General features: G+C 39.1%; 1 protein-coding gene across 6 annotated transcripts in view; it reads left to right on the forward strand.

Annotated features, from left to right (window-relative positions):
• Window positions 1-443: 443 nt before the first annotated feature.
• The window catches only part of FAM13B (family with sequence similarity 13 member B), a 47598-nt gene continuing 31575 nt past the window's right edge, over window positions 444-16466 (forward strand). For 3 of the 6 annotated variants that reach the window (XM_065848757.2, XM_065848760.2, XM_071814741.1), the window contains exons 1-6: window positions 445-684; window positions 10927-11093; window positions 12082-12272; window positions 12717-12929; window positions 14717-14894; window positions 15518-15662. In XM_065848757.2, coding sequence (XP_065704829.1) covers window positions 12116-12272; window positions 12717-12929; window positions 14717-14894; window positions 15518-15662 — 693 coding nt within the window. In that variant the 5' untranslated portion in view covers window positions 445-684; window positions 10927-11093; window positions 12082-12115. Of the gene's footprint in view, window positions 685-10926; window positions 11094-12081; window positions 12273-12716; window positions 12930-14716; window positions 14895-15517; window positions 15663-16466 lie in introns of all 6 variants that reach the window. The other 3 variants (XM_071814739.1, XM_065848758.2, XM_065848759.2) reach the window with 3 other exon arrangements.

Here is a 16466-nt window from a genome sequence, read left to right on the forward strand (position 1 = left end):
GGGGAGTGTTTTTGTGTGGTTTTGACAAATGCAGAACTGAGCAGCAGCCGGTGGGGCGGCCCAGCCGGCGGTGGGGACACCGGGCACCGCGGAGCCCGAGGCGGACGGCTGAGTCACTGTAGGGTTAGGAAAAAAAAAAATGAATCCCTGTGTCGGGTGCGCTGTGGTTGAGGCTCTGGGCAGCCCGGGGCCATAACGGACGGTGGCCCCAAACCAGGGCGGGCCGGGCCACCCCACTCAGCTGTCCCAGCCCCCTCCACCGAGCCCTGCGGTTCCTCCCGCCGCCCTGAGGGCGCGGCCGCCACCGGCGGGAACCGGCTCCCTTAGCCCCGCCCCGCCCGCGACCCCTCCCCGCAGCACGTGACCCCGAGAGAGGGGGGCGCGCGCGCTGCACCTGTCAGTCAGCGCGTCACTTCCGCCAGTCGCCGCCGCTACCGTTGGGGACCCCTGCTCGCCCAGGCGCGCTCGAGCCACGGAGCGGCTGCGGGGACGGACGGCGCCCGGGTCGGCAGCGCGGAGGCCGCGGCGGACGGCGGGGACGGCGGCGGCCGACGGAGGAGGAGGCCTGCGAGGAGAGCGGAGCGGCGAGGAGAGGCCCGCGCCGGCCCCCGGGGTAGGAAGAGGCGGAGGAACCTGCTGCTGGTGGTGCTGAGGACGGCGGGGAGGGCGAGTCACCCGGCAACGGTGAGGGGAGCGGGGCGCATGCGCGGGCCGGGCGGGGGTCGCCCCTCTGCGGCGGGGGCGGCGGCGGCGGCGGCTCGGCCCGGGCCGGGTTACCCCCGTTAGAGGCGGCTTGTGGGGGAGGGAGGGCGTCGCGTCAGGCTTCAGGAACCTTCTGGGAGCTGCGCTGATAAGGGGCGCGGGAACTTCCTCATGTGGTGGCGGAGCCGGGCGCGCCGCGGGGCTGCGCCGTGCAGAAGTTGCTAGAGCCTCCCGGGGGAGCTGTCAAGCAGGACGGGCGTTCCCCAGGCTGCGCTGGTGGCAATGGGACCTCGGAGCAGCCCTGATAGCCAGCAGGCATCTCTTGGCTCTTCCTGCGGAGTTGTCTGCCGAGCCCGTTCCCTCCTCACCCGGAGGATCAGCGTTGTCCCCCTGCCCTGGGGCTTGGCACGCTGACAGCCTGGCAGCTCCCTGCCAGCAAAGTTGCTTCCAGAAGTTAGGGAAGGGTTGTCACTACATCTGTGAATACGAAGGCAACGCTGGCATGAAGAGCTCTAGCTCATGGACTTAATGCTCCAGCCTGTGACTAAACGTATCGTCTGAGGAATCTCTCAGTGTGGGCTTCCATTGTTCTTGGAAGCTCCCTGAGGGATTTAAACATTTGAGTGCAAATGCTCTTTGCTACCAAAATTTACTTTAACGTGAGATGCTCCAATGTTAGGGTATTTCATGCCATCTTGAAATAAAGTCCAAATGAAACAACCCACCCCTGCAATCAAACCGTGCAACTTGAACTTTTAATACGCAGCTGTCTTACTCTTGAGTTCCTTGTTCTGGCTGCATTTTTGAATTTTTACATAATTCGTTACTGTTGTCAGACTGAAGGGGCGGGGGAAGGTAACGAATGAAGAAAGGAAATATCACCTAATCTCTCTTGCCTGTTTAAAGAAAATAAACTGAATATAGCAAACCCTATACAGTTGTTTGTTTTTTTTCAGGCTATGTTCCTGAGTATTGTCAGGCATGGAATAGTTAGCATGTGACTTTGGAATAAATTGTTCAACTGGATTAGCATTAAGGTTGGAAGGTTTTTGTCTTTGAGCAGTTTAATCTGCCAGCATTAAAGAAAAAAAAAGCTGCTTTGTTCTATATTATAACAAATTCAAATTCAGTTGTTTCGTTAGTCTATTTGGTGGGTTTTTTTGGTTGGTTTGTTTGGGTTTTTTTTCCTGCTCATTGCTAGTAAATTTGTTGGATAGATTTGAAGGTATTTAGAATCTCTTTTTTAAAATCTGCTTTGTCTGTATTTTCTATGTTGTCTAGCACCATAGAGATCCTTTCCTTGTCTTGACAACATTATAATGACGGGTCAAGTATCTTGATATTTTCAAAGCATCAACCTGGAAATTTACACTATTATTTTAGAAAAATCAGTCAAGTAGAGTGTTTTGTGGCTACATTTAAAGAAGTTGACTAGGAGATGCTCCTGATAATTTCTAATGCTTGCAAATTTTGACATGGACAGCATGTCAGAACATCTGAGCTTGGCAAATGATAGTTTTTATCTGCTCAGTCTTAGTTTGGGCTCTTGCTGCATGCACTGCTTGTAACATTGCAGGCCCTTCTAACAGCTCATTAAGATACTTAATTTAACGTTTGTCCTGAGTGGCTCATAATAGGAGACCTGTTCAAGCAGTGACGCTTTGCTTTCTAATGTACATAACAGCATGTTTGCAAAAGCAGGTGAGGCCAAAGAAATATTTTGTGCATTTGGAACAGACGTTAGTCAAGTTTGGTGAAACCCCTGCATTTCTGTGTTTGAAGGCTTTTTGTGGTTTTCAAATACTCAACCTTTTGATATCTGCTCAAATGTTTATAGCTCAGCAGTGATGCTCTCTTTGAAGGCTCATTAGAAAGTGAGGAAAACCTGCCAAGTCTGATTATTTAGTTCGGGTTTGTTTTTTTTTTTTTCCTCCCCTCAAAAAAAAGAAGCTGCAGCTCTAAGGAAGAGGAAGTGATGTTGGCAAGAAAATGCCTTCAGGTTGTCCTTCTGTTCTGCGGTAACACCAGATTATTTTTTGCTGCCATGTTAGCACACAAACCAAAAATCTAGTAGCCTTTGGAATGAGTGTGAACTGACAGCTTGCAAGGCAATTCAGTATTGGGATCTGTGAGGATGAAAGATGGTAAACTTTTTAACTTTTTGTATTGCAGACCCTGTTATATACATATTAATGATTTCAGATGGGAGGACTGTTACTTAGGAACTATAAAAAACCCATTTTATCTGAAACACCTGAGGAGGAGGTACAGAATCCTCTATGAAGGGGTCTGAAAGAGGGAGTTTTGTTACTTGTCATGCAGTTTTTACAGTGACTGATATATCAGTTATTCATCAGAGAGGCTCTGTGTCTCTTGTCAAAATTATATTGAGACAGAGAATAGAAGAATTTCACATTGCTCCCTGGAAAGTTAGTAAACATAGTTCAGAAGGTGATTATGGTGCTGAAAAATCAGCCCTACCAAAAAACCCGATGTTTGCAATGTATGGGTGAAGTCATTCATTACAAGAAATGGATAATATTTTGCAGCTGGATCTAGGACCTCTTTCTGATTATAGTGAAATAAATAGTTCCGTTGTGATAGTAACAAACAGTTCTGCTCCTATGGTTTCTCACCTGTGAATGTGTGAAATTTTATCTGGTACATTTGTCTTAAAAGGAGAAAAAGATGACTAACTTGAGCTTAAAATAAAGATACTGCATTATGTTTATGTTCAAACAGCTTGTAACAAAGACCGTGGTTGCAGAGGCTCTTTTATATTCAGAGGTTTAAATGGTTTATTTTCTTCACTGTCTGGACATTTGTAAGGGCATTGGGTGAGGCAGCTGCTTGGTCAGAAGAGGGATCAGGTGGGAACCCTGAGATGTTGTCCAGGTTCCAGTCTCACTGTTCTTTTCATATGTCTCTTCCTTTCAATATTCCCTGCAGTGTGTTCGTGATTAAAATTTGTGCTCAGCTGTGTAGGATAATAATACTTGGGCAAAATTGGAAAGATGAGAGCTGAAATCTTATGAATATGGTTCTTTCTTCCTTCATATATATATTTTTTAAAGATGTATATTTAAAAGTTTTTTTCCCCTTGTTGCTGAACTTCACGTTTAATTAAATCTTCTGTTGTCTTGTTGCTCTCTTAATGTAATCAGGTTACCTAATTTTAGTCTGCAATGTCATTTCTAAGCTTGTGATTTCTGGTGATATCTTCAGATTTGGTCATGATCAAGTTGTGACAAGAATTGCTTGTGGAAGAAATCTCATTAGCAGTCCTCTCTTTTTTAAATTTTCTGTTTTTCCTCCCCCCTCCCCCTTTCCACTGTAATTCAGAGAGTCATTGCTACAGAACTGAACTCTTCATTGAAAATGTTAGTTTCCCCTTCAATGGGGATGCTAAGAGCGTCTCTTATTTTGGTGGCATGTGGTCATCGTTCTGACAGAGGCTGTGTTTCTGTTGCAAATGGGCTCTGTATTGTATTTTGTAATGTTGAGTTCCACTGTATATTCCAGCTTAGCTGTTTGGGAGAAGGAGAAACAAGCCAATGATAAATGTATGTAATAGGATAACTTATGTATAATAAATTAAGTGCATTATATATTTATAGTTTGCTTTTTTGGTGTCTCTGAGGTAGCTTGACTTCTATTCCAAAGTCTGTTTTAACAGCAGTGGCAATTGTTAAGCTGCCCTGGTTTTATCACTTGAACCTCTCAGGTTGCATAGTTTTACTGATATTTTCTTCCTGTCTCTTACCTTACTGTACTTTTCTAATACCGTTGCACCCCTGTATTATCTGATGAAGTGGCAATTATATGTGTGTGGTTGGTGGAGTACTGCTTTACTTTGGGGGGGGGGGCACGTAGGATGAATATAATTAGCTGTTGCACAAGATACAAAAGCCTTTTTATTTATTAACTGCTGTTGGTAAGAATGTGATGGGATCTGTGTGAGCAGGAAGTTTCCTTATAATTCTGCACATGTGCATTGGCAGCAGCAGCTGAGAGCAAATCTGGCAGGGTTCGGTGGTGGGTGTGAACCAGCAAGCAAATATCTACTTTCGTCTGGTATCGCTGATGCTTTTAGTTAATTCCTCTTGCTACAGTATAGTTGCAGAAGGATTATGAGTTGCTGTAATGCTGTTAAAAAGCCTTTGGATTTTATCAAGTAAGTGAATGTGTTACCTTTGCATATCAAAACACTTGAAAATCAGTTAACAGATTTTGGTAGTAGTAGCTTGCTCTTTTAAAATATGAATGTTTTGAAATGTTGCTTAAATCATTCACAGTATTTGGGGCTTTCTTAATGTTATTGCAATACAGTTGCTAAATGCTTAATTTGCTTTTTCAAATTTTGTAGGTGTGTTTGATAAATTTTGCATTTATTCTAACTAAAGCCTATCCACTTTTCTGGATGTTAGATATGCCTCTTGTGAAGATATGTGTTTGATGATGAGCTTTTTCAGAGAAAGTGTGATCCAGTTCTGCCAGCTTAAATTGTAGACTAAACTTTTTAATGACTGGAAAAGAAATACTGATACATACTATGGTTTCTTGGCTTGTAAATTTTAAAACTAAAATCCAGGTTTCTGTCAGGTTTTTTATTATCTGTTTCAGAAGACCTTTCATGAGTTGTTCTGTTGCTTTCTTCCATGGTAATGACACAAGGTTTAATTTGAGTAGTTCTAATTTGTAAATGAGAAGACTTGCCACTGCATTTCCAGGAAACAAAAATTGCATTACAATTGCATTCCACTAAATCTGATGCTGTATTGTTTGGTGCTTTTATTTGTTTTGTCAGTTTAACCACTGTTATATCCATTGAGTATTTTCTGAGGCTGTCTCAGAAGTGCTGGTGGCAGATGATGGAGTTGAGCTTGAGTGTGTGTGAGAGAGTAAACATGTGAAGGCACATACATGCAAGTAGTGAGCTTATTAATTAAGGAGCTGGTGTTGCATTCTTCTTCTGACTCCTTTTGTGATTGTGTGCAAAACTGCAACAAGCGTGGTTTCTTTAGGTTCTGATTTAACCCATATGCAGACAGGTCAGTGAGGAGTTAATAACCATACTAAGAAACGAAGGGAGCAGGAAAGTCACATCTGCCTGAAAAGATGTTTATTTTAATGGGCTTTCCTTCAAGAGTGCAAGTTAAATTCTGTAGTTATACTGACTTTAAAACCTTATGGCTTGATGGGGAATATATTCCTTAGACGATCAACTTCTTAAATTAAAATGACTGAGACAAATTATCTGTTTTGCCAATCCAGACTTTTGACTAAAATGCCTTTCAATAGCTGATTTCACTGGCAGTCAAAAAGAGGAAATATTGCTTTAAGTGTCTATTTTAAGGTAATCTTGCTAATTTTAAAACTTCTTTCTTTAAATAGTTTTTGTTTTGACTACTCAAATATATTAATGAATACTTCAATATGGCTTCTGAGTTGATTATTCTTACCTGGAGGATATTCAGTCTCTTCATATTCAAGTACTCGCAGAGCTCTGCATGCTTTTAACCGTGCTCTTGAGACAAGTATCATTTATCCTTTTCTATGTCCTGACTGTGTGGCAGTGTTCTGTTTGTTTGCTTAAAGCTTATGGTGGAGTATTTTTCAGGGTTTTTTTGTTTAATTTGTTTTATTTTTCCTCCAAGCTGTGTCCCCTGCCCCAACCTGGCCATCTTTTCAATTTTGACTAGATTAATTAAAATGAGCAAAATAATCTATTTTTCTTAGTTGAACAAAAGCTGAAAATCAAATGAGCAGAGGCTCTTCTGCCCAAAAGCACTTCATCCATTCAGAAGCTAACAGTAATTCGAGTACACAAATGGCATAAAAGTCATCAGTTAGTGTCAGTTGTTATAATCATGACATTAAAAAAGTCCGTTTCCTTTTTTTCTTGATAAAACTCAAGAGCAAAGAGCACAGTGCTGGTTGCTGTGTTTTTGAAACCATAAATTAAATGGTGTGTAGCATGGCCGTTCCCCACGGGCTGTGTGTTCCCCTGGGGAAGCCTCCCTGGTGCTCTTGCCTGGCAGCCGCCCCTGGATCATGTTGTTACATGAGGAAAGTTTCTGTGGTTCCAAGTTGGAATCTGTGTCATAAGTTTGGGCCATCATTTTGAAATTTGTAAAATCTGTTATAACTTTGAACATTTGAAACTTAGCTAAAAAAAATAATTCTTTGTTTGGATTTAAAAACTTGTTTACTATGTACATTTAGAGGGACATCACAGATTTTGCCTAGTTGTAAGTCATGTAAGTAACTGCATACATTATTTTTATTTATCAAATACAGAGTAAGAAATTCAAAACTAATTTTTGAGACACCTTAATGCTTTTATGGCATTTTATTTGTAAATAAACCTCCTTATATTGCAGAAAGCGAGCATTTAGGACGCTGTGGGTGGCTTAAAGGACAACAGCACTGTGGACTGAAAAAGCCCAAGTCTAAATTTGAAATGTATTTCCTGAGAAGTAGGGACAAGCGATTTTACTGCCCTATATCACTATTTTTTTCCTATCTAAAGATCTTACATTTAGCTTTTATTGTTTATATGTTACAGAAAAATCACTGATGATATCTGCTTATTCCACAAAATAATATACTAAAAATAGAGCAGAATGGCAGTCACTGGTAGCTTCAGTTTTGGTTTCACAGACAATATGAATTATTTGCTAGACAAAACAAGCAAATAAAGCAATTGCTTAAATAGTTGAGACTTGTGGCAGAAATTCTGCATGCAGAATTAATGTTTTAATTCTTGTGGTGTGGTTTCAGTTTGTAGCCTTTTTACTTGTTTATTTTTACTTGTCCTTTCATTTTGTCGTTTTAAGGAAAGGTGGTGGAGTCCTGAGGACTTTAATTTTAAATGACGACATATATTTGTAGTTCAGCCAGTGATGTAAAAGCTGAACTGAATTTAAGTCTAAACTTTCTTATGTATTCCTCAAATATTAACAGCTATGTATTCTATGTTTTCTTAGTGGCATTTCATATGTGGGTGTGAATACTTCTGTAGTTGCCAAGATAAGTGAATGCTATTATGATGGCAAAATGAAACTTGTGGTGCTGTTTTCCCACCAGACTCCTTATTAAAAACAAAAGGCACAAAAAAACCTCCCAAACCAGATTTTTTAAAAGTAACAGATGAGAGAAAGGGACTACACAATACAGAATGAAACTTAGTATTTTACCCTCATTTAAGATGCTTGTGCTCAAGATGTTGCATAGGACATAGTATGATTTTTTTTCAGCCTCTTGTGAAATTGTGGTCACAGTAAGGTGTATTTTTAGTTTTATGTAGTTAAGTGTTGTAGAACATTATTGTAGCTTAGGGGATCTTTGTAGATGTTTGTAGTAACAACGTAGATTGAGAAAGGTGCAACCAGAATATTTATAATAAAGCATGAGTTTCTCTTGATAGGACTTGGGAAGCATGTAAGTTTTGAAATCGGAGGGCAAAGCACATGTTCAAAAGGGTCAGGATAATATGGACAACAGTAAGAATAGTTGATTGAATGGATCAGTTCCTGTTTTCTGAAACGTTTGATTATGGCAAAGTATTGCTTAGTATTTGTAAAAGGCTCTAGAAATCATTCTAAAGGTTGTATATCTTGTTCTGGTTTTCATACGTGTCTGAATTGAAGTGGTATACTTCTGAGTCAAGGAGGGCAAGTGGGAAAGCTGTTCATCAATATCAAAAGTAGAGATAATAATATTTAATTATTAACAGTTTCTGAGCCTATCCTTCAGTTTTACAGTGTTGGAAATAACAGGAAATAAAACTTGCTGGAAGTCACATAACTTTTTAAAGGTTTCTAGCATTTTCTAGACCTGGTAAATATCAGATGCATTGTATCACAGCCTATGAAGGTCAAACCAAAGCAAAAGGCTTAAGTGCTCTGAAAAGAAAGTGTTGTGTATTATGGTATTTTTGAAGTGTGTGTGTGTATAAGGATGTGTGCACCTGAGAGGGTGAAAATTGGGCTTTCCCTAATTCTTCTAGGTGCTGATAAGGCATATAAAACTTTGTTTAAAGTACCAGCTTGGGTTGTAAATCTGTTTTTTTCTCTAACAATGAGACAACCAGGGTGTTTCAACTTCATCGTTTCGTTGCCAAGCTAGTTAAAATAGAAGTCTTTTCTTTTATTCATGTCTCCTGAATGAAATTAACATTCAGGTAGCTTATTTGTCTGCAGCACCTGGTAAAAATGGCTGTGCTTTAATGTCAACTAACTTGGTGCAAAGTTATCTTTGCTAAGAAAGCTGGCCTTCAAGATTGTTCGTTTGGTGCTGAATTATAAAGTGGTTGTTTCTAATTTGCTCTTTTTATTAGGTGATGTTTGTTTTGAAGGTTTATTTGTTTGTTTTAGCAAGGCAGCCTGGAGCATTGTGGCAGATCCATCAAAGATTTTTTCCCAGCTGCAGTGAACTGTACAGCTGGCTAATGTGAGACTGTCTGGTTCCTTGTGGATAGATGGACTTTGGTAGGACTTGAGAAAACAGGCTGTGTGCATCTTCATATTTTAAAAATGGTGTGATATATTTGGGTTGATTAAAATTACTTGCATGCAAAGATTATATTGACAATCAGTATACCAAAATAATGAGAAAAATGGCTAGGCAGTGTCTTCATAAATTGTAGGAGAGTCATGAATTGTGACTGCTTCACTGCTGAAATCTGGCAGCATCTTTTACTAACCAATAATGACAGATTTGCGCCTGTTGACTGGAATATAATGCTTTATTTTCTGTTGGCAGCTCATCTGGAGCCCTGATCTTAGACCAGAATCCACTTGCATGAGATGTGTAACAGGTTTACAACCTGTGTGTAAACAAAACAATAGATAGAGATGGATGACAAAGAGCAGGAAAGAATATTGGTCGGTAGTACTTATATGAATAGGCAAGGATTTAAACACTGGTAAGCCTGAAATATTTTTTCCTATAGGTCTCAGTGCAAGAAAATTTTGAGAAGGATGAAGCAGTCTTGTATACAGCTTATGGCCTGCTCCCTTAACGCAGGGGTGCACTTTGGGGAGGATTGGGAGCAGAAAAATGTTATTTATTCAAACTATTGGAAGGACTCTGTATTCCTGGTGTCATAGGCTAATGAATGGACGGGTATTTTGGTACTGACAGGAGTGTAGTAGTTTGTCAGGACTTTGAAAGTGAAGGTGAATTTGAGTTGTTCTGATGTGGAATAGAAGCAAGAGCCAATGTGGGGGAACAAAGAGAGGGAAGGTACTTTTTCAAGTGCGTCAGCTGAATGCTCGTATCAGTCTCAATTTATGAAGCAGAAGGTTTCAGTGTATATACTTTAAAGCCAGGGAAAGTCTTTGTCTAGTTATGGTGATGTGTGTTGTGTTTGTGTGTGTACGTCGCAAGCTAGTTTTGCCCAGTTATGGTTGCTTGAGTTTAATTAGCACAGGTCATGGGTGAGATCAAAGGACTGAGATGACTCTTTGGCTGTATCTGGACATCAAATCAGCTCCACTGTGTCATGAAGCTGCAACTGAAATTTTTAGTAATACAGAAAACCAAAACGTCTGTTACTGTGGTCTGTAGCTATTTTGAGAGCTGAGAACGTGAAAAATGCCCAGATAATCTGGAGTCTAAAAGGTGGCAAAACTGTGGGTGGTTCTGGGGAATGTAATTGGGGGAAGTTCCATCCTGTACCCAGATCTGATGATCGCTTGGATGTTAAACTGGTAGTCAGGACACAAATCAACTTTCTAGAACAGATGATCAGTACTGCTGAAGACCAACTGACTCTTGATGTTGTTGCTTAATTAGGACTTTTTTGTTCATGCCATTTAAAGATAATGTGTTAAACTAGTGCTGGAGATACTTCTAAAAATTTTATAGCCATTAAATGTTTTAGTATGGTAGGTACTATAAAATGCTTCTATCTAACCTACTTAGCCCTTCGTGGTCGTTTGGAAAAAGGATAAGTCCGAAAATAATTTCATAACTGTAAGGCTAAGATGTCCCATGTTAACTTGCAGTTTGCGCGGTTAGCTCCTAAGCAAATAAAGGGATTTGCTTTGTTGTGTGCCCTCCTTTGAGCCATGTTAATGTGGTCCTTATGCTTTCTTGTTCAGAACAGGGAAGTGATGATTTGACCTGGAGAATTCCGCAAATGTGATGTTTAGACTTGTGACCGAGTTTAAAGGTGTTGAAAACTTAATGATCTAACAATATTTTCCTTATTTTTAGATTAACTGCTGAAGTACTGATCGAGTTCTGCTATTCTTCAATGAGGAACTACAGGCTGATCTTTTGCCATAATCTTAAACAACCATAAATGACAAAAGAATGCTTGGTCAGTGAGGGCAGCTGGCGCAGAAAACATTTTTTAAACTCGGCTGTTTAAGTACTCTGAGGTAAGTTTCTTAAACTACTTTACTCAGGCTATAAAAAAAGATTAAAAGGAAGTAGAGACTTAAGTATGTCTAATCTATTGGAATTTATCAGTCCATTAGTAAACAGAGAATTAAGTTTGGTTGCAGTACTTTGACTAACAGTATGGACTTTGTTCTATGTGCCATTCTCTATGAAAGTGATTGCTTGCATTTAAGTAAGTATGTTTTCCTTTTTTTTAGTTTATTTTGAAAGGGCAGCTTTTTCTTTGTTAGAAGAAATATTTTGGTTTTGACAATGTTTTGTTTTTTTAACTGACACTGCCTTTGGTAATAACGTTGTTATCTATCTAGATCCTGTATCAAGCAAAGACTTGCAAATAAAGCTTGAGCTTCTGTGTGATAGGAAGAATGGAATCACTGAGCATCTAGAAAATAGTTTTGGGAGGTTTATTTTCAGTAAAATCTTTTCATTTGATGTACGTGTTGAAAGCTTTATTGTGTAGACCAGAAAATGCCAAATATATCAGAAATTGATTGCAGTGCAGTTGTGTATCACAAAATACTCAATAATTTCATGTAACTAAAACTTCGGGGTTTAGTTTGGTATGATGCACTAGTTTCACTTCCTCTGGAGAGGCTTTTCTGTTGGATTTTCAAAGCCTGACTGATAAATATCCCATCAGAAAATGTACTGAAGAATCTAGCCCTCCTAAAGTACCTTAGAGCTTAAGTAAGGACATTGTAACTAGAATTTTCTGAATTTCCTTTGCTGCTATATGCTCTTGTTGGTCCTCTATTGAGGACTGAACAGAACACCTTGGTAACAGTCATTTATCTAGTTAGCTGTATTTGGAGTTTCTACAGAACTTTTCATTGAATCAGTGAACTGATTGCGAAAGAGTGGAGGGTATTTGCATTAGATAATTAAAGCACATTGTGTTACAGATCAATACATTCAACAGTGCACACTGAAGTATGGTTTTTGGTTTTAATTCCTCTTATTTGACAGAAAAGACAGCTTTGATTTTTGGCTGCAAAAAGATATGAGGAAGAGCTCCTCCCCTTCCTTGAGTAACTGCAACTCTGTTCTTGCTAACAAAATATTTGGAATTCCACTTGATGAGCTGCAGCAAGAAGGGCAACCAGACAATGAGGTTCCATTCATAGTCCGCCATGTCGTGGACTATATTGAGGAACATGGTATGTATTATCTTGCTGTACTTTAAATAGTGTTGTAGCTGTTATTCTTACAGAATAGATTGTGTTTTTTGAAGAATATTTGTTTTCTTCAGTTACTTATATTTAGTTGGATGTGACAATTTGTTTTGGTGATACTTCCTTTCTTTTCTCCTTCTGTTATGTTCGATTACTACTGTTTTCTAGCTAATGCAGTCAGCTCAGTAGGGCACTTCATAGGAAATGGTGTGGTTTAGGTATTGCTAACATTTACCTTATTATTGTATTGTTAGCTGGTCATAAGAGTGTGTTTGCTGGGAACAAGACTGCTGGAAGTCTTGCAAAACTGTTGCCCAGAAAGTAATTCACTGAGTATGTGAATTGTGTGTATCTGATTATCAGTATTTTCTCATATATTTGTACACAGTAGACCTAAAAGCTTATTTCCGCAATGTCTTTCTAACTCAGGGGGTCTGGAACAAGAAGGACTTTTTCAAGTCAATGGGAATGCTGAGACAGTGGAGTGGCTTCGGCAACGATATGATAATGGAGAAGATGTGGACCTGGTTAAAGAAGCAGATGTACCCTCAGCTATTAGCCTTCTTAGATTTTTTCTTCAAGAACTTCCAGAGCCAGTTATCCCAGGCAGTTTGCACACACATTTGATGCAACTTTTTCAAGGTAAAAAATGTTCTTGACTCAGTGTTTTTATTTTTTTATCGTAAGAACAAAAACCAGTATTAAATTGAATTTTTTTAGTGGCCCTGTGGTTTCTTTGGTGTTCCATGGAATAATGTGTGTATCAGAAGGCATTCCAATATACCTTTTCTTAGCACAAAATCCAAATAAAAAGGTCTTTTGTAGGAAACTCAGTCTAGGTTCAAAGTTTATCCATCATGCGGGAAAATAGTGAAGCTACCACAGATCATGCTGAATAGTTCTGAATATTCCATGTTGTTGTGTGGGAGTACTAGGACACTGGTCAAAGCCAGTGGAATCAAAGTTGCTCAACAGTTTCCCACCACTGGTTTTCATATACTGCTATGCTGTATTTACCAAGTGCTGAGCTTGGAGGGTCATCTGCAGCAGTGTGAAGCTGCTTCATTTTCCTTCCTTCGTAGCCTGTATATCTGAAACTTTGAGTGCAGGGTGGTTATCTGGATAGCTGGTGAGCAGACTGAGCACTCGTGTGAGGCACTAAATAGTCTTGAGCTGTCAACAGTTTTTGGAAGCTGCTGACCAGAGAAGCTTAAGGCTGATGATCTGTTTGTCCAGTGCAGTAATGAGAAACTGAAGTGGATAGGGAATTTCTTTAGTGATGTGTCTGCTATTTGGTTTGACTTGGCTAATGTCATTGTTCACTGGACCTAACTAGCTAGTAAAATGTTACTTGTTTTTTTTCTTCCTGAACAAGATGATAAATAACAAAAGGATTGTTAAGCCAGTAATGCAGAATGTTCCTGGTTGCTCAGCTGATGCTGCTGTGCACCTTGGTTTGCAAGGTTACCTGTCAGGACTGGAACTGGGATGGGGGTATACTGATTTGGTGTGACAGTGTAATTCCCTTCTATGACTGGTAAAATATAGGTAGAAATTGGATTTTTTCCCATCTTTGAACAGATGACTGTGGGAAGATTTACATATAGGTTGTTTTGGGAAGAGAGTTATTCTTCAGCATGTGAGTCCCCATTTAGCTCCCTTTTGTTAAATATGCAAAGAAACTTCACTTAAACTTGCAGTTTACTGTCCTTACTGTCTTTTTTAAAGTGTAAAGTGAGTTCAGAAAGATTTAAAGCTGTCTGTACCAAGGAAATCAAAACACATAAAATTTTAAGTGTTATTTCCTGATACTAAAATTAGAGTTTCGGTTTCCTCTGTTCAGGTTTTGGCTTTTGGTATTTTGACTGTCTGATAGACATATCTAGGCTAGTTTCCAGAATTATAGTATCAGCTGTATTTTAGGCAGAGGAATTGCTCACAAAAACGAAAGTGGTAGTAATTTTGGATTCCATTCTGGAATTTCCCTGTTTAGCAGGCCTTCCGTATCATTAAGTTAAGCTTACTTCTCAAAATGACGTAGGCCATACCTTGTTGTGTAACTATATACAACTTTTGAGGCTTGTTCCTTGCAGGCCTGATGATGGTTCCTCAAAGGCAAGTGATTTTAGTAACTACAGTGTGAATTTAACCCCAACACGCTAGGCCATGTGTCCCAGAGGTGTATATCCATGGTTTACTGTCTGAGGACTTCAGTTACAGATAAGAATGTTTTTTCCCTCTAAGTCTCTGACTTTTATTTAGAACCTACATTTTAGGATAAATTGGTTAGACAAAACATCTCAGTGTCTATGTACAAAGTGGTCTATCACCTCTCTCTCTTGTGCTCTTTCAAAAAGTTGATAAATATAAAATGTGAAAAAGCAGATACTTTATTTCTGTTATTAAATGCTTTTTATTACATTTTTCAGATTATAATAATGAAGATGAATTTGGAAGAAAGTTGAGGTTCCTCTTGCAGCAGCTTCCACCTGTTAATTACAGTTTGTTGAAGTTTCTGTGTAAATTTTTAGCTAATGTAGCATCACATCATGAAGAAATTTGGTCGGCAAGTTCTTTAGCTGCAGTCTTTGGCCCAGATGTTTTTCAGTAAGTTAGTTATAAAAGTTCTTGCAGTGTTTTTATGTTATGACAATGTACATCTGTAGTCTGAAGTCTTCACTACTGCATGAGAAACAGCAGCAAACACACAATATGTTTTGGGCAGTGTCTTTGTTTCTGTTCCCCCTAACTCCCTCACCCCAGTTTTGTCTTAGTTTTTGCTCATATCTAAACAACAGCTTGTCCGTGAGCTATGGCATTAGAAAGGACTAATTTGATTGTTGCATTACTGTAATTACACCGAGGTTCAAATTTTTTTAGAGATAGTGTGTAAGACTACTATTTGTAGCAAGAAAGCAGTTCTGGGAGGAAGCTGTTAAAGTACAAATGTATACTGGGGTTTCCTCTCTACAGGAAAATACTTGAATTTTAAGTAGGCCTCATGAAAATTTAATTAACTAAATAGTTGTTACTTCATCACTTTTGAATATAAACTCGTATAAAGCTTCATAATGCAGGAGTGTGAAGATACATTTAAAGTTCCGTGTGTTGAGAACGGATTAGGGCTAGTGGTGTGAATTGAAGGCACTAGTCAGCGGTCATACACAGGAGTTCTTTGGGGAAACAGTTCGATTTAGATCTTGAAACTAAAACCATGTTGAAATCTTTAGCATTTACACAGATGTGGAGGATCTGAAAGAACAAGAAATAGTTAGCAGAATAATGGCGGGACTTCTGGAGAACTATTATGAATTCTTTGAAAATGAAGAAGAAGATTTTTCATCCACTAATGATTTAAGCTCAATAACTGAGCAGGTAAAAATATTTTAAATGGCAATATATTATCACTTGAAGTATCTGTTATACACAGATGTTTATGAAAGATATGTTGAAATATAGTTTTCTTTGGTATACGTTTTGGTAGTTCCTTGTAAACTGACAGAACCTGGTATTTCCACAAATGCATTTGTATGCTTGTGAAATTGTTGCTTTGTAGTAAGTATAGCTATGCTATGTAGAAAAATACATAGGGACTAAACCAACATAGGTGCTATTATGCTATCTAAACAGTATGACTTTTTAATTACCTTTTTAGGAGTGGAGAACTGGTTTTTAAGCAAATACAGAACCATACTGTTGTTGGTCTTGGTCAATAATTTCTAGGTGTGTCTTACCGAAGCATGTGGGGTTTTGCACTCCACTTGGTGATGTTATCAATGGTGTTTCCCTATGCCAAAATTTTTGAATGGTGTTTCTAATTCTAAGACTTCAAAATATCATCTTTATATTGGTGTGAAAAAGTGTTAAAATAAGAGAAACAAAGTTGAGTAGGAGAGAAATACTCTAGGTCCTGGTACACAGCTGTCAGGATTGTCAGATTCACCTGTCCATGTGAGTGATGGGATCCATTATCACTCTACTTTTCCTCATGACAAATTGAACTCTCTGAAGTAAAATACTATGTCATGTTGGGATAAATAGACATGGAGGGTTGTTAGGGACATGAAAATGTGGCATGGTGATGCAAATATTGGCAAAATATTTTTAATTCTAACAAGTCATGGTATATAAGAGAGAATGCACAGAAGTAGTACTTTTGTATAATCAAAGCCACGTTCA

The sequence above is a fragment of the Patagioenas fasciata genome, chromosome 14, assembly GCF_037038585.1.
Source record: "Patagioenas fasciata isolate bPatFas1 chromosome 14, bPatFas1.hap1, whole genome shotgun sequence".
NCBI classification, from domain to species: domain Eukaryota; kingdom Metazoa; phylum Chordata; class Aves; order Columbiformes; family Columbidae; genus Patagioenas; species Patagioenas fasciata.